General features: G+C 33.3%; 1 protein-coding gene across 5 annotated transcripts; it reads right to left on the reverse strand.

Moving 5' to 3' along the window:
* Window positions 1–1,671: 1,671 nt before the first annotated feature.
* Window positions 1,672–18,475, reverse strand: LOC126780014 (protein artemis-like). Of its 5 annotated transcripts, none has more exons than XM_050504257.1 (3): window positions 8,085–8,478; window positions 3,105–3,558; window positions 1,672–2,516 (listed from the first exon to the last, which is right to left on the reverse strand). In XM_050504257.1, the coding sequence occupies exons 1-3, from the start codon at window positions 8,371–8,373 to the stop codon at window positions 2,099–2,101; spliced, it is 1,161 nt and encodes a 386-aa protein (XP_050360214.1). In that variant the 5' UTR covers window positions 8,374–8,478; the 3' UTR covers window positions 1,672–2,098. The 5 variants fall into 5 exon arrangements, with proteins under 5 accessions (XP_050360214.1, XP_050360213.1, XP_050360215.1 ...); XM_050504256.1 differs by lacking the exon at window positions 8,085–8,478 and adding an exon at window positions 4,126–4,508; XM_050504258.1 differs by lacking the exons at window positions 1,672–2,516; window positions 3,105–3,558 and adding exons at window positions 5,824–6,467; window positions 7,056–7,509 and having other exon boundaries at window positions 8,085–8,480.
* Window positions 18,476–18,758: the final 283 nt, after the last annotated feature.

The following is an 18,758-nucleotide window of genomic DNA, read 5'->3' on the forward strand; positions in this document are numbered from 1 at the left end:
TTTAACAAACAGAACACAAGTAGTCCGAATAGAAAAATTCCCAAGTGATGCTTTACCTATTACATGTGGTGTACCACAAGGATACACATAGGAAGGAAGGACCTTTGCTCTCTTTGACGTATATTAATACATAGATAAAATAGGATTCGGTTTTTTTTTTTTTTAATTTTTTTAAAATTGACAATATACCATTGGAACAAAAAATACAGAAAAATACGTAGGCCTGCGAATAGACAACAATATACCTGCTATAAAATATAAGCTTACTTATAATGCTTTCATACTGAATGCATTATAAGTAAGCTTTCATTACTACTTGGCTCTTTCCTAAATATGATGCGCTGTATCTCGCGTCGGTTACGACACATTATCTATAACGTCCTGGTTAAACCAAATATTTCGTACTTAATTTAAGTATGGGGCAGTGCTGTCAAAACAAAATTAGCTGACGTCCAAGCTGCATAAAACAAAATCAAAATTAGCAAAATGCTCTTCAATTACCCATATTTTACTCCAACCATTAAAATCTATACCGAAACCAAAATAATGAATATTCGACATTTATATATTTATAATATTTGCATCTTTATCAAAAAAACCTTTGAAAAAAGTGTCGTACCAAACTAACTTTTACTAAAATAAAACAACAGTCTAAACGCAGCACGCGTCGAGCGAGTCTCATTGTCCTACCAAAGATAAAAACGAACTATAGCAAAAAAATTATCACAAATTATAATTTGAACGGATCATTTAATTATGTAATTGTAATTATGTAATAATACGATTGATAATTTTTTTAATTTTACTAATTTTACTTTTTAATTAATTATATTTTTCAACGATGTATGTATACCTAATTTGCCTTTATTTACGAGTAAAATAAGATTTATAACTTTTTTATGTTAAGGGTTATCGGACGGGCAAATAGGCCTCGGCCCGCCCATGCAGGCCTTTCTTCTCTAGGCAGATTACCAGGGTTCTAAGTACCTCCCTAGTCGCGGCGGGCGGAGAAGGAGCGCATATCGCCTCTTTCTTCTTCTCGGTCGGGACTCCAGGTCACTGCTGAGAATCTTCGACAGAAAAACATTAAGTTTTTATTGGACCTGGGGGTTTGTAACTAGGATCTCCGGCCTTATATCTAGCCACTAGACCAACGAGGCAGTCAGTTTTATACAAAATATATAAATATATATCTTCCATTTATCCAATACTAACAAAATCCTATAGATGTTGCCAGAGATATTAAAATAAATACCAAATTTTTGATAACAAATTACTTTAATATTATTTATCAAAGTTAGTACATAAGATTTTTATACCTTTTACATTTTAATGATCACACTTGAATACCATATATTTATATTATTTTAATCCTAAATCGTAGATTGTGATACTGCTAGTAATGGCAGTTACGTTAATATAAATTAAAGATATGATACTCCACAGGCACGGACAACACGTCCGTTGAGATACAAATACGTGATATATATATCACACACAAAAACACTCTCATCATATTATTTCATATAACATAGTAGAATACACATTAGATATACAATTGTACTATATCCCGAGGGCGGAAGGAGTAAAGAAAAAAAAACCTTATATTTACATATTCCATGCAATATGCTAATAGGTCTGTTATATAACATACTACATACAATTCTCGATTAATATATTTATAATATAATACTATTTATAACGCATCTTTACATAAACAAATAAATATCATTGGAGTGACTGTCTGTGATTTCGAAATAATTGTTTTACTTACTGTCTTTTTCAGTTAGTGTGGCTATTTGCGAGTTAGCAAAACAATCTTTTTTTCTATTTTCGTTTACTGCTGCTACCTTACAATTTAAATATCTTATATGTATAATTCAAATATGCATTATGTACTTTAAAATATAAACAAAAAAAATCATGGTATAATATACGACTTTAAAAAATCTCGACCAATGTTGTCATATCAAAATTTATTTGTCTTTACTCCTTCAGTTGGAATAGACTTTACGATGCTGCATATGTTGAAGAACTTGTTCATCTATATAACAAATATGTCACCTTGTTCTTAATTACAAAACAGCATCATTTTTATTTATCCAAACATCAATTTCTTCAAATCATCATCGACTCTTTTAGGTATCTTAACTCTTTTTTTGCCAATTCTACTATAATAACAGAGCTCATTTCTTTCAAGCTTTCCTGCATATTCATGAGGATAACCAATTATTCTATTCGGTGCAAAATAATCAACAAAATAATCTATCTCTCTTAAAGTACAATGAGTAGCGAAACACACGTCCAGCCGCTGCTCCTGGGTCACGCGCGAAACTGAGCATTTTCCATCTTTGTAATTCTGCCATGGCATAGGGAATACATCTACAAGTAAGTAATTATTATGACATTTCTGTACGCATGAGGTGTGTGAACTATCCTCGCTTCTGTTTCTACATAAATGTATTCTAGTAGATTCTTCGTTATTTGTCACCCCGGGCACTAATTCCTGTATTGAACTGAAAAACAAACACATCTCTTTAAGATAACATAACTTATATATTGAATATGAAGAAAAACTTGTACTATATATCTAAAACTTTTTACTCGGTGGTAGGGTTTTGTGCAAGCCACAAGTTGTGACCATCCACTCATCAGTTCATTGCATTTCGGTTTAATGAGTGAGTGAGTCAGAGTATAGCAGAGCTACAAGGGACACAACATCTTAGTTCCCAAGACACATGGTGACACAGATTCAGATTTGCATTACATTATACAAAATGTCTACAGGCAGTGGTGACCAGTTACCATCAGTTTTGCCGCTGTCTACCACACCATAACTTTTATACTCCACCACTACCAATTTTATACTCTATTCTTATCGAAGGTCTAAAGACATGGAGTCTGGAGATGGAGTGGTCTAAAGAGTGGATTTAACCACTACGTACATCCAATGTCAAAGTGGTTAAGTGTTCACTCCTACTTTAATTAGAACAGTCTATAGTCAAGACTTGACTATATATCAATTCCCATATATCTATGCAAAATTCTAAAAATTTGCTTAAAGTAACAAAATTTGAATAATTTATTTAATAATCAAAAATTACCTGTAAAAACTCCATCTTTCCGAATGCACGAATACTTTCATGTTTAATTGTTTGTATATCTCATTAAAGACAAATTCATAATCATATTTATCAGATGTGTGTATTGCAATTGCATTATTCTCATTCCAGTTCAACCAACATCTAATTTCAAATATCATTCTTTGTACACCGTTAGATCGCTTCGTGAAGTTTTCGCAATCCAAATGCTGCATGGTTGTGTCAACGTACATCGCATCCAATTTTATGGGTTTATCGTCAACATGCAGATGCTTGAAGCTTGGCAAGTCTTTACGATTGATATGGTATTCTCCGATAAACAGAATGTTATGTGTCGTTGTTGAGAATAAAAACATTGTTGATGCAGCGCTGTGACTGGCTGGTATCAATGTGACAGTGAGACACAATTCCGGTATGTCTTTTTCAGGCAAACCAGGCAAAGATATTTGTGTCGAACCTAAAATTTTGAAATAAAACAACAATTGTAACAATTCAAAAGCACTTGTTAGCTCATAAACAACTTTGTTTATAATAATTTAATGTGTAACTTTGTATTACATGTATTGTTGGTCTAGTGGCTTATATAAGACTGCAGATATTGAGGTCCTGGGTTAAAATACCAAGTCGGGCCACCAAGAAGTTATTGATTTTTATTGTCGAAAATTTCTCAGTAGCAGCTGTGTCTAGAAGTTAGAAGTGTGTACAATTCCATGGCTCGTAAAGCTTGTCTTGGCACAGAGGTAGCTCGGCACAGAGTTGTCTCATATATACACTCTCTATTCCCTAAATCTCATATTCCGATTCGATGGCAAATACAACAAAACGGAAAAGAGTTCAAGCACAGGACCAACGGCTTTACGTGCTTCCAAAGGAATGGAAGTATACACTTCCAACTTTCGCACTCTGGTCTACGAGTAAGAATCTTCAACAAAAAACGCGTTTATCATCGGCGTTATGATAATGTACAATGTTTCGAGCAAAGATATGTTTAATGATTAAGATTTGAATGATAACAATAACATACCCATTTTTAGAGCTCGAACGCATTTCATAATTCTCTCATCATGTTTGTCGTCATTTATAATAGCTGCTGTCAGCTCGGTCGTATATATTGTGATGTTTTTCTTCAATAAAACGTCTAATAGCTGAGCTGAATGTAGCCTTTGTATGTGGTCTGAGTTATAATGGCTCAGGAAGTAAGCTCTAGCGTCTCGACGTTCAGCAATGTCGAAGTTATCAACATACACGCCCCGGATCTCTTCAATTTTTCCATGGAAAGGACTTTTCATTAGATACGGTATGGATGACATCATTTTTAATATATAAAAGTATTTATGTATCAGTAGTGGCTTTATTTTTTAGTTAATGACTTCGGTTTCAATTTATACCCTTTTTTTCTGTTGATCGTATTCGGTATTGCCAACAATGATAAATGATTTTAATTTGAAATTTTAACTGTCAATTTCGAACGCGATAGTGTTGGTAATGAATCTTCTTCCATTAGAAGAGATTATCTATGGCGAATTGTTGTATTTTTTTTTGAAAAGCAAAATATTGCACTCCATTCATATTAGGTGTTCTGTAAACTTAAAATAATACTTTTAACATTATTAAAATAATGATGAAAAGATGTTGAGAATTACAACGTAAACGCGAAGTTTTTTTTTTAATTTATATTATCTCATTACTCATTATAATTAAATAATCAATTTAGTTTGTGCTTGTTTTGGCAATTTTTATATGTTAAGGGTTATCGTTATGTTAAGGGTTATCGGACGGGCAAATAGGCCTCGGCCCGCCCATGCAGGCCTTTCTTCTCTAGGCAGATTACCAGGGTTCTAAGTACCTCCCTAGTCGCGGCGGGCGGAGAAGGAGCGCATATCGCCTCTTTCTTCTTCTCGGTCGGGACTCCAGGTCACTGCTGAGAATCTTCGACAGAAAAACATTAAGTTTTTATTGGACCTGGGGGTTTGTAACTAGGATCTCCGGCCTTATATCTAGCCACTAGACCAACGAGGCAGTCAGTTTTATACAAAATATATATCTTCCATTTATCCAATACTAACAAAATCCTATAGATGTTGCCAGAGATATTAAAATAAATACCAAATTTTTGATAACAAATTACTTTAATATTATTTATCGAAGTTAGTACATAAGATTTTTATACCTTTTACATTTTAATGATCACACTTGAATACCATATATTTATATTATTTTAATCCTAAATCGTAGATTGTGATACTGCTAGTAATGGCAGTTACGTTAATATAAATTAAAGATATGATACTCCACAGGCACGGACAACACGTCCGTTGAGATACAAATACGTGATATATATATCACACACAAAAACACTCTCATCATATTATTTCATATAACATAGTAGAATACACATTAGATATACAATTGTACTATATCCCGAGGGCGGAAGGAGTAAAGAAAAAAAAACCTTATATTTACATATTCCATGCAATATGCTAATAGGTCTGTTATATAACACACTACATACAATTCTCGATTAATATATTTATAATATAATACTATTTATAACGCATCTTTACATAAACAAATAAATATCATTGGAGTGACTGTCTGTGATTTCGAAATAATTGTTTTACTTACTGTCTTTTTCAGTTAGTGTGGCTATTTGCGAGTAGCAAAACAATCTTTTTTTCTATTTTCGTTTACTGCTGCTACCTTACAATTTAAATATCTTATATGTATAATTCAAATATGCATTATGTACTTTAAAATATAAACAAAAAAAATCATGGTATAATATACGACTTTAAAAAATCTCGACCAATGTTGTCATATCAAAATTTATTTGTCTTTACTCCTTCAGTTGGAATAGACTTTACGATGCTGCATATGTTGAAGAACTTGTTCATCTATATAACAAATATGTCACCTTGTTCTTAATTACAAAACAGCATCATTTTTATTTATCCAAACATCAATTTCTTCAAATCATCATCGACTCTTTTAGGTATCTTAACTCTTTTTTTGCCAATTCTACTATAATAACAGAGCTCATTTCTTTCAAGCTTTCCTGCATATTCATGAGGATAACCAATTATTCTATTCGGTGCAAAATAATCAACAAAATAATCTATCTCTCTTAAAGTACAATGAGTAGCGAAACACACGTCCAGCCGCTGCTCCTGGGTCACGCGCGAAACTGAGCATTTTCCATCTTTGTAATTCTGCCATGGCATAGGGAATACATCTACAAGTAAGTAATTATTATGACATTTCTGTACGCATGAGGTGTGTGAACTATCCTCGCTTCTGTTTCTACATAAATGTATTCTAGTAGATTCTTCGTTATTTGTCACCCCGGGCACTAATTCCTGTATTGAACTGAAAAACAAACACATCTCTTTAAGATAACATAACTTATATATTGAATATGAAGAAAAACTTGTACTATATATCTAAAACTTTTTACTCGGTGGTAGGGTTTTGTGCAAGCCACAAGTTGTGACCATCCACTCATCAGTTCATTGCATTTCGGTTTAATGAGTGAGTGAGTCAGAGTATAGCAGAGCTACAAGGGACACAACATCTTAGTTCCCAAGACACATGGTGACACAGATTCAGATTTGCATTACATTATACAAAATGTCTACAGGCAGTGGTGACCAGTTACCATCAGTTTTGCCGCTGTCTACCACACCATAACTTTTATACTCCACCACTACCAATTTTATACTCTATTCTTATCGAAGGTCTAAAGACATGGAGTCTGGAGATGGAGTGGTCTAAAGAGTGGATTTAACCACTACGTACATCCAATGTCAAAGTGGTTAAGTTTTCACTCCTACTTTAATTAGAACAGTCTATAGTCAAGACTTGACTATATATCAATTCCCATATATCTATGCAAAATTCTAAAAATTTGCTTAAAGTAACAAAATTTGAATAATTTATTTAATAATCAAAAATTACCTGTAAAAACTCCATCTTTCCGAATGCACGAATACTTTCATGTTTAATTGTTTGTATATCTCATTAAAGACAAATTCATAATCATATTTATCAGATGTGTGTATTGCAATTGCATTATTCTCATTCCAGTTCAACCAACATCTAATTTCAAATATCATTCTTTGTACACCGTTAGATCGCTTCGTGAAGTTTTCGCAATCCAAATGCTGCATGGTTGTGTCAACGTACATCGCATCCAATTTTATGGGTTTATCGTCAACATGCAGATGCTTGAAGCTTGGCAAGTCTTTATGATTGATATGGTATTCTCCGATAAACAGAATGTTATGTGTCGTTGTTGAGAATAAAAACATTGTTGATGCAGCGCTGTGACTGGCTGGTATCAATGTGACAGTGAGACACAATTCCGGTATGTCTCGTTCAGGCAAACCAGGCAATGATATTTGTGTCGAGCCTAAAATTTTGAAATAAAACAACAATTGTAACAATTCAAAAGCACTTGTTAGCTTATAAAAAACTTTGTTTGTTATAATTTACTGTGTAACTTCGTATTACACGTCTTGTTGGTCTAGTGGCTTATATAAGACCGCAGATATTGAGGTCCTGGGTTAAAAATCCCTGGGCCCAATTCGGGCTACCAAGAAGTTATTGATTTTTATTGTCGAAAATTTCTCAGTAGCAACTGAGTCTAGAAGTTAGAAGTGTGTACAATTCCATGGCTCGTAAAGCTTGTATTGGCACAGAGGTAGCTCGGCACAGAGTTGTCTCATATATGCACTCTCTATTCCCTAAATCTCATATTCCGATTCGATGGCAAATACAACAAAACGGAAAAGAGTTCAAGCACAGGACCAACGGCTTTACGTGCTTCCAAAGGAATGGAAGTATACACTTCCAACTTTCGCACTCTGGTCTACGAGTAAGAATCTTCAACAAAAAACGCGTTTATCATCGGCGTTATGATAATGTACAATGTTTCGAGCAAAGATATGTATAATGATTAAGTTTTGAATGATAACAATAACATACCCATTTTTAGAGCTCGAACGCATTTCATAATTCTCTCATCATGTTTGTCGTCATTTATAATAGCTGCTGTCAGCTCGGTCGTATATATTGTGATGTTCTTCTTCAACAAAACGTCTAATAGCTGAGCTGAATGTAGCCTTTGTATGTGGTCTGAGTTATAATGGCTCAGGAAGTAAGCTCTAGCGTTTCGACGTTCAGCTTTTTCGAAGTTATCAACATACACACCCGGGATCTCTTTAATTTTTCCATGGAAAGGACTTTTCATTAGATACCGTATGGATGACATCATTTTTAATATATAAAAGTATTTATGTATCAGTACTGGCTTTATTTTTTAGGTAATGGCTTCAGTTTCGATTTACACCCTTTTCTTTTGTTGATCGTATTCGGTATTGCCAACAGTGATAAATGATTTTAATTTGAAATTTTAACTGTCAATTTCGAACGCGACAGTATTGGTAATGAATCTTCTTCCATTAGAAGTTATTATCTATGGCGAATTGTTGTATTTTTTTTTGAAAAGCAAAATATTGCACTCCATTCGTATTAGGTGTTCTGTAAACTTAAAATAATACTTTTAACATTATTAAAATAATGATGAAAAGATGTTGAGAATTACAACGCAAACGCGAAGTATTTTTTTTAATTCATATTATCTCATTACTCAAAATAATTAAATAATCAATTTAGTTTGTGCTTGTTTGGCTATTTTTTATTTAAGAATATGTGTATGATAATATGTACTAGTTTCCTAGAAGTCATTTTAACTATTACGATTCCAATAATATAACCAAAATCAATAATAACAACAATGACATTATACATATAAAGTGAAGCAGATAATATGTAACTAGCGCGCGTAATTTGATGATTCAAACGTCCCATTTGTTCAACGGGTGATTTATGACCTATTGTTGTATATTAGAGAGGTGCTCTAAACGAATGGAGAATAAATAAATTAATATAAGTAATTTAAAAAAATATATTTTAGTTTTGTCACAATATTAAGATATTTTAAAACAGGTATTTGTTTATTAATTTGTATATAATATGAAATATAAAATATTTGCAAAGAATATAAAGTTACCTAAACTTCCGATAGAGATATTATTATAATGCAAAGTAAAGTAACGAAAAAAATATTATTTAATTTTTAAGCATTAGTATAAAACTCAAAATATAGATTACTTTTATGCATAGCAACACTCAAGTTATTATTTTGAAAATAAGACAAGAGTAAGACTTTCGTCTCTGATCTTTCGAGCTAATTGGGCCCGAGTTAAATTAATGATTTCACAACATATATTTATTAAAATTAATGCAAAAAAAACAATGTTTTACAACAATGAAATATGTCGTTCCTTACCTTATCATTAATTCATTAACCCACTCATTCATAATAGATAGTAGTCTTTATTTTATTTTTTGTACTTTTGTATATGAGGTTTGTTACTTGAATAAATAAATTATTGTTATTATTATAATTTCCTCCTCACTACTTTAACTCAAGTGTTATGTCAATTCAAGGCGTAACGTAGTTTCGAAGGTGTAGAGAAATAAAAGATGCGTTAGGCTCTCAATCAAAATTGCATGTAATGTCTTAAACGAATGTACAGAGGAGAAGGAGTAAACAGGAGAAGGGGTGCGGGTACAAGATTTAAATTTAACTAATCGCGGCCGATAAAATGTATGACGTTGTGTTTGGTTAAGTTGGAGTTTGAGAGATGTCGCTACCCGTCCTTAATTGGATAGGAAGTATGAACATTTACTAATATTATAAATGCGAAAGTGTTACGAAACAATAAAATTTGTTATAAAGTTTTAAAATTAAATTTTATACAATTACAAAATAAATCAATTATTGTCTTTTATGTCAAAAATACTTCGGTCTATGGCTGCATTTTATAAGACGACGGTCATATGAAGCGAACGTGTAGTACTGGTATTTTTGTATATATATTGGAGTTTCTTCGGATTCTTATCAAGAAGTCTGTCTCGAATTAAATTCGGATTATATATTTAGACGATGGTCTGCAAAAAGGTTTTTATTTAGACAAACTGAAATTAATCTTGGCTGTTTAAAGCAAAATCATAGCTCATGTTAATACGAGGCATGCCTTTTAAGTTTTGTCATTTGAAGAAAAAAACACAACTAGAACCTTATAGTACTTTTTATTGTTTTTAAAGGTATTCACCACGTAGCTTAATACACTTTTCCATTCGCTCAAATCAGTTATTATAACATTTATTCCACTCTAAAGTGGTGGTGTTCAAAATGGCTGACTTGAAAGCGTCGACTGCTTCTTCACCGGACTGGAACCTTTGATCAGAAGACTTTTCTTAAATTTAGGAATGTAAAGAAATCGTTAGGGCTTGGTTCAGGACTGTATGGAGGATGGTCAAGAATTTCTACTTTTTCTTGCTTCAAATACTCAATCGTTTGACGAGCGCTGTGTGAGCTTGCGTTGTCGTGGTGCAGGATGATGCGTCGCTTTGAGTTAGATTTTCGAAGTTCGGCGATGACTTGTAGTAAACAAACTGTGGTATACCACTCTGCGTTAACCGTTCTACGATCTTCAAGTGCAATAGTCGCAACGTGGCCGGTTTTTCCAACGAACGTGGCCACCATCTTCTTTGAAGTGCTTCGAGAACGAACAACTTTAGTCGGCTTTGGCTTCCAAGATTTGCCACCACTGATGATGTCGTAGAAGTGATTTGACTCTCCTCGGTTGAACCTTTGCAGAGTTTTCTTACACCATCTGACGCGGGCCGCCTTGTAATCGTTGGAAAGCAGATGCGGTATCCAACGGCAAACTAGCTTTCTCACACCAAGTGCTTCATGCAAGATCTTCTGAATAGTTGTCCCTGAGATGCCTAATAGAGCCTCTATCTCTCGATACGACACATGACGATCTTCGAGAATTAGTCGTCTCACGACAATGATGTTATCTTCAGTGAAGGCGGATTTTGGGCGTCCTTCGCGAGATTTGTCACTAACACTAGTATGTCCACGCTGGAATTCTAAATACCAGCGTTCGACAGTCCGCAGACATGGGACTTCATCACTGAACACAAATGTTAACTCTTCAAAACACTGAAGCCGTGTCAGGCCTCTTCTAAAGTTGTAGAAAATTATAGCACGAACATTTTCCTTAAAAAGATTCATTTTCGTAAGTAACCTGAGAGATTCCAATCGAAGCTGTGACTAAACAATAGCATTAACCCGATACTTTCAACTGTTTTGAGATTCAAAATTTAAACACATTCGAATATAGAACAGTTACAAATTCAAACTTGCCGGGAAATAGGGAAGCGACAGAACTAAAAAGGCATACATTGTAGCGTCAATAGTACAAAGCTTCACGGGCCGCCTAGCGATGTAAAAGTCGCAGGTTCGATCTGACCCCTCGAGCTTCTGTTTTAATAGGAATATTAGTAAGTACCTAAAAAAGGGTATTGCTAGATTGTATCCTTATTATTTCGAATAGATAGGAGCGATTGGTAATCATATAAATAATAAAACTCGACTTGCTGCAATGAATTACAGCTTCGTCTTATAAAATGTCCTCCTGACATTAGGGAGTTAGGGAATAGAGAATGCACCTGTGTTTGTGCACTATAATATCTCCTGCGCAGTTGGCTTATCTCTCTGGAGACTGGCCGCCGTGGCCGAAATCGTCTTGAAGAAGTTATTATTATTATTAATTTTACTATAACACCTTCCGAATGGTGCACTTCAAATGGAAAAGTGCCTAGAGGCCTCGCGTCACTAAATCGATGCCTGACAGATGATGACTTTAAGTGCTTTTCAAACTTGTAGCAGCTTGTTTCAAAGTTGTGGCAGCAACTGATTATTTATTTACAGAAAAACTCATTTGTGTTTTATGAGTCGGTCCCGGGTTTTGAAAGCCTTTTAATCCGTAATTTGCAAGCCAATGATGAAAACGAATCGTTTCTTGATTATAAAACTTGCAATGTTTGTTAGTTTTTCAAAGTCAAATCTGGCATACTGAGGCAAACCACTTGCTCTTCAGTTTCGACTAAGATGCATTTTTATGATAAGCCAAGATGGCTCCAAACATGAAAAAAAACTAAACATAAAATTCGGATCAGACACCTTCTCAACAAAAATACCTTAAAAGCTTGAAAGATGAGTTGTCGCGTCACGTCACGAAAATAATGGTGAGACCGATCTTACAATAAAATATATCAACGAGACACCTATCATAGTAAAAATTACTCCAAAAAACTCCAAGCAGTAAATACAAATCCAGAAATCGCTGTAAGTAGCATTACCTATCAAGTCACCAACGATTACCAAGACCTAAAAATCAACAAGCCACACCTTACATTCTCAATGCAAGGAGCATACGTAAGAAAGGAAGATTTGATAACTCAAATGTATTTTACAATCAATACCACATACTACTCACGTCATTTTAATAACAGAAACTTGGATCAAATCCGAAAAACAAGTGCTTGAATTACAATTAACTTATTATTCACGTTACTATAATTATAGGAACGATTTGGATGGAGGTCGAGTCTCTATATATATACATAATAATTTGAAACACAGTTTATCTGAATCTACATACTTAGGAGGTAATAACTATCTATGGGTACGGCTGGAAAGATATGCAGTTGAAGTAGGAGCTGTCTACAACGGTACGGTAACACTAACTTCAGACTTTATCGATGTTTATTTCTGTCGCAACTGCGACAGAAAAAAAGTTAACTAAAGAAAAGATGACTACACAGTACAAACAAAAAATACGCTACCAGAGTATCCGATACCAAAAAAAATCAATTATTGATCAAGTTAGTACCAATTTAATTAATGATAAATTTCATATGGCTATACTGGATTTTTCTATGTCCGATCATAGGCAGATTCACCTAGAAATTAAAAAAAATAAACCAACTCAAAACATTCTTTCTCAATATAATGCCATAGACTATAATAAACTTTATACTACAATCAAATAAAGTAGGACACGAGGAATTGGGAAGTGATTATTCACGTTTGGAAGCGAAAATAAAGTTTATCACAGAACAAAAAAAAATAACGAAGGTTAAAGTTCTGAACCCACCCAAAAAAGATTGGATTAACAAAAATGTAATCAATGAAATTAGTAACAAAAATATCCTATTTTCACAAATCCAAAAAAAAACAAATAATAACACGTTGAAGGAAGAATTTGTTTAAATGAAAGATCATGTAGCTAGACTAATTGCAGACACAAAAGAATCTTACTATTGCAAAGAATTTAACAGATGTTCGAAAAAACTAGAAAGGATGTGGAAGTTAGTAAACACTAGTAAATCACAAAATTACAAAAAGTTGTGCTCCTCCAAAAATCTTATTAAACTCAACATTAATTACTGAGCCTCACGAAATATGTAATGCATTTAATGATTACTTCTCCACAATAGGGCCCCTCTTAGCACAAAAAATACCAAAAATATTCCATGAAAATATTAGCAATGCCTTAACAAACATCCATGAAACTAATTCTAAATTATCTATTTTTGATTTAACGACTAATAACGAAATTATTGTAGTGTCGGGGCAGATGGGACAAGCACTAAGATTTGACTGAATGTTTCAATACATTATTTATGAACGGAGTATTTACTGACACAATGAAAATTGCAAAGGTCAAAAACTCCAACTACCTATTTACAAATCGGGACAAAAATGTGATCCAGGAAATTATCGGCCAATTTCTGTTTTACTTGTTAGCAACCATTGATCTTATCACAAAAATCAAACAAAATAAAAATAAAGATAATAAAAACATAGCGTTAGGAATCTTTATTGACTTGAAGAAAGCTTTTGATACTGCCAGTCAAAATTAACCTTAAAAAAAAAACTAGAAAGTATAGGGATCACTGGTAATGCCTTAAAAATATTTGAATCTTATTTAACAAACAGAACACAAGTAGTCCGAATAGAAAAATTCCCAAGTGATGCTTTACCTATTACATGTGGTGTACCACAAGGATACACATAGGAAGGAAGGACCTTTGCTCTCTTTGACGTATATTAATACATAGATAAAATAGGATTCGGTTTTTTTTTTTTTTTAATTTTTTTAAAATTGACAATATACCATTGGAACAAAAAATACAGAAAAATACGTAGGCCTGCGAATAGACAACAATATACCTGCTATAAAATATAAGCTTACTTATAATGCTTTCATACTGAATGCATTATAAGTAAGCTTTCATTACTACTTGGCTCTTTCCTAAATATGATGCGCTGTATCTCGCGTCGGTTACGACACATTATTATCTATAACGTCCTGGTTAAACCAAATATTTCGTACTTAATTTAAGTATGGGGCAGTGCTGTCAAAACAAAATTAGCTGACGTCCAAGCTGCATAAAACAAAATCAAAATTATCAAAATGCTCTTCAATTACCCATATTTTACTCCAACCATTAAAATCTATACCGAAACCAAAATAATGAATATTCGACATTTATATATTTATAATATTTGCATCTTTATCAAAAAAACCTTTGAAAAAAGTGTCGTACCAAACTAACTTCTACTAAAATAAAACAACAGTCTAAACGCAGCACGCGTCGAGCGAGTCTCATTGTCCTACCAAAGATAAAAACGAACTATAGCAAAAAAATTATCACAAATTATAATTTGAACGGATCATTTAATTATGTAATTGTAATTATGTAATAATACGATTGATAATTTTTTTTAACGATGTATGTATACCTAATTTGCCTTTATTTACGAGTAAAATAAGATTTATAACTTTTTTATGTTAAGGGTTATCGGACGGGCAAATAGGCCTCGGCCCGCCCATGCAGGCCTTTCTTCTCTAGGCAGATTACCAGGGTTCTAAGTACCTCCCTAGTCGCGGCGGGCGGAGAAGGAGCGCATATCGCCTCTTTCTTCTTCTCGGTCGGGACTCCAGGTCACTGCTGAGAATCTTCGACAGAAAAACATTAAGTTTTTATTGGACCTGGGGGTTTGTAACTAGGATCTCCGGCCTTATATCTAGCCACTAGACCAACGAGGCAGTCAGTTTTATACAAAATATATATCTTCCATTTATCCAATACTAACAAAATCCTATAGATGTTGCCAGAGATATTAAAATAAATACCAAATTTTTGATAACAAATTACTTTAATATTATTTATCGAAGTTAGTACATAAGATTTTTATACCTTTTACATTTTAATGATCACACTTGAATACCATATATTTATATTATTTTAATCCTAAATCGTAGATTGTGATACTGCTAGTAATGGCAGTTACGTTAATATAAATTAAAGATATGATACTCCACAGGCACGGACAACACGTCCGTTGAGATACAAATACGTGATATATATATCACACACAAAAACACTCTCATCATATTATTTCATATAACATAGTAGAATACACATTAGATATACAATTGTACTATATCCCGAGGGCGGAAGGAGTAAAGAAAAAAAAACCTTATATTTACATATTCCATGCAATATGCTAATAGGTCTGTTATATAACACACTACATACAATTCTCGATTAATATATTTATAATATAATACTATTTATAACGCATCTTTACATAAACAAATAAATATCATTGGAGTGACTGTCTGTGATTTCGAAATAATTGTTTTACTTACTGTCTTTTTCAGTTAGTGTGGCTATTTGCGAGTAGCAAAACAATCTTTTTTTCTATTTTCGTTTACTGCTGCTACCTTACAATTTAAATATCTTATATGTATAATTCAAATATGCATTATGTACTTTAAAATATAAACAAAAAAAATCATGGTATAATATACGACTTTAAAAAATCTCGACCAATGTTGTCATATCAAAATTTATTTGTCTTTACTCCTTCAGTTGGAATAGACTTTACGATGCTGCATATGTTGAAGAACTTGTTCATCTATATAACAAATATGTCACCTTGTTCTTAATTACAAAACAGCATCATTTTTATTTATCCAAACATCAATTTCTTCAAATCATCATCGACTCTTTTAGGTATCTTAACTCTTTTTTTGCCAATTCTACTATAATAACAGAGCTCATTTCTTTCAAGCTTTCCTGCATATTCATGAGGATAACCAATTATTCTATTCGGTGCAAAATAATCAACAAAATAATCTATCTCTCTTAAAGTACAATGAGTAGCGAAACACACGTCCAGCCGCTGCTCCTGGGTCACGCGCGAAACTGAGCATTTTCCATCTTTGTAATTCTGCCATGGCATAGGGAATACATCTACAAGTAAGTAATTATTATGACATTTCTGTACGCATGAGGTGTGTGAACTATCCTCGCTTCTGTTTCTACATAAATGTATTCTAGTAGATTCTTCGTTATTTGTCACCCCGGGCACTAATTCCTGTATTGAACTGAAAAACAAACACATCTCTTTAAGATAACATAACTTATATATTGAATATGAAGAAAAACTTGTACTATATATCTAAAACTTTTTACTCGGTGGTAGGGTTTTGTGCAAGCCACAAGTTGTGACCATCCACTCATCAGTTCATTGCATTTCGGTTTAATGAGTGAGTGAGTCAGAGTATAGCAGAGCTACAAGGGACACAACATCTTAGTTCCCAAGACACATGGTGACACAGATTCAGATTTGCATTACATTATACAAAATGTCTACAGGCAGTGGTGACCAGTTACCATCAGTTTTGCCGCTGTCTACCACACCATAACTTTTATACTCCACCACTACCAATTTTATACTCTATTCTTATCGAAGGTCTAAAGACATGGAGTCTGGAGATGGAGTGGTCTAAAGAGTGGATTTAACCACTACGTACATCCAATGTCAAAGTGGTTAAGTGTTCACTCCTACTTTAATTAGAACAGTCTATAGTCAAGACTTGACTATATATCAATTCCCATATATCTATGCAAAATTCTAAAAATTTGCTTAAAGTAACAAAATTTGAATAATTTATTTAATAATCAAAAATTACCTGTAAAAACTCCATCTTTCCGAATGCACGAATACTTTCATGTTTAATTGTTTGTATATCTCATTAAAGACAAATTCATAATCATATTTATCAGATGTGTGTATTGCAATTGCATTATTCTCATTCCAGTTCAACCAACATCTAATTTCAAATATCATTCTTTGTACACCGTTAGATCGCTTCGTGAAGTTTTCGCAATCCAAATGCTGCATGGTTGTGTCAACGTACATCGCATCCAATTTTATGGGTTTATCGTCAACATGCAGATGCTTGAAGCTTGGCAAGTCTTTACGATTGATATGGTATTCTCCGATAAACAGAATGTTATGTGTCGTTGTTGAGAATAAAAACATTGTTGATGCAGCGCTGTGACTGGCTGGTATCAATGTGACAGTGAGACACAATTCCGGTATGTCTTTTTCAGGCAAACCAGGCAAAGATATTTGTGTCGAACCTAAAATTTTGAAATAAAACAACAATTGTAACAATTCAAAAGCACTTGTTAGCTCATAAACAACTTTGTTTATAATAATTTAATGTGTAACTTTGTATTACATGTATTGTTGGTCTAGTGGCTTATATAAGACTGCAGATATTGAGGTCCTGGGTTAAAATACCAAGTCGGGCCACCAAGAAGTTATTGATTTTTATTGTCGAAAATTTCTCAGTAGCAGCTGTGTCTAGAAGTTAGAAGTGTGTACAATTCCATGGCTCGTAAAGCTTGTCTTGGCACAGAGGTAGCTCGGCACAGAGTTGTCTCATATATACACTCTCTATTCCCTAAATCTCATATTCCGATTCGATGGCAAATACAACAAAACGGAAAAGAGTTCAAGCACAGGACCAACGGCTTTACGTGCTTCCAAAGGAATGGAAGTATACACTTCCAACTTTCGCACTCTGGTCTACGAGTAAGAATCTTCAACAAAAAACGCGTTTATCATCGGCGTTATGATAATGTACAATGTTTCGAGCAAAGATATGTTTAATGATTAAGATTTGAATGATAACAATAACATACCCATTTTTAGAGCTCGAACGCATTTCATAATTCTCTCATCATGTTTGTCGTCATTTATAATAGCTGCTGTCAGCTCGGTCGTATATATTGTGATGTTTTTCTTCAATAAAACGTCTAATAGCTGAGCTGAATGTAGCCTTTGTATGTGGTCTGAGTTATAATGGCTCAGGAAGTAAGCTCTAGCGTCTCGACGTTCAGCAATGTCGAAGTTATCAACATACACGCCCCGGATCTCTTCAATTTTTCCATGGAAAGGACTTTTCATTAGATACGGTATGGATGACATCATTTTTAATATATAAAAGTATTTATGTATCAGTAGTGGCTTTATTTTTTAGTTAATGACTTCGGTTTCAATTTATACCCTTTTTTTCTGTTGATCGTATTCGGTATTGCCAACAATGATAAATGATTTTAATTTGAAATTTTAACTGTCAATTTCGAACGCGATAGTGTTGGTAATGAATCTTCTTCCATTAGAAGAGATTATCTATGGCGAATTGTTGTATTTTTTTTTGAAAAGCAAAATATTGCACTCCATTCATATTAGGTGTTCTGTAAACTTAAAATAATACTTTTAACATTATTAAAATAATGATGAAAAGATGTTGAGAATTACAACGTAAACGCGAAGTTTTTTTTTTAATTTATATTATCTCATTACTC

The sequence above is a fragment of the Nymphalis io genome, chromosome 30 (genome assembly GCF_905147045.1).
Source record: "Nymphalis io chromosome 30, ilAglIoxx1.1, whole genome shotgun sequence".
NCBI lineage: Eukaryota > Metazoa > Arthropoda > Insecta > Lepidoptera > Nymphalidae > Nymphalis > Nymphalis io.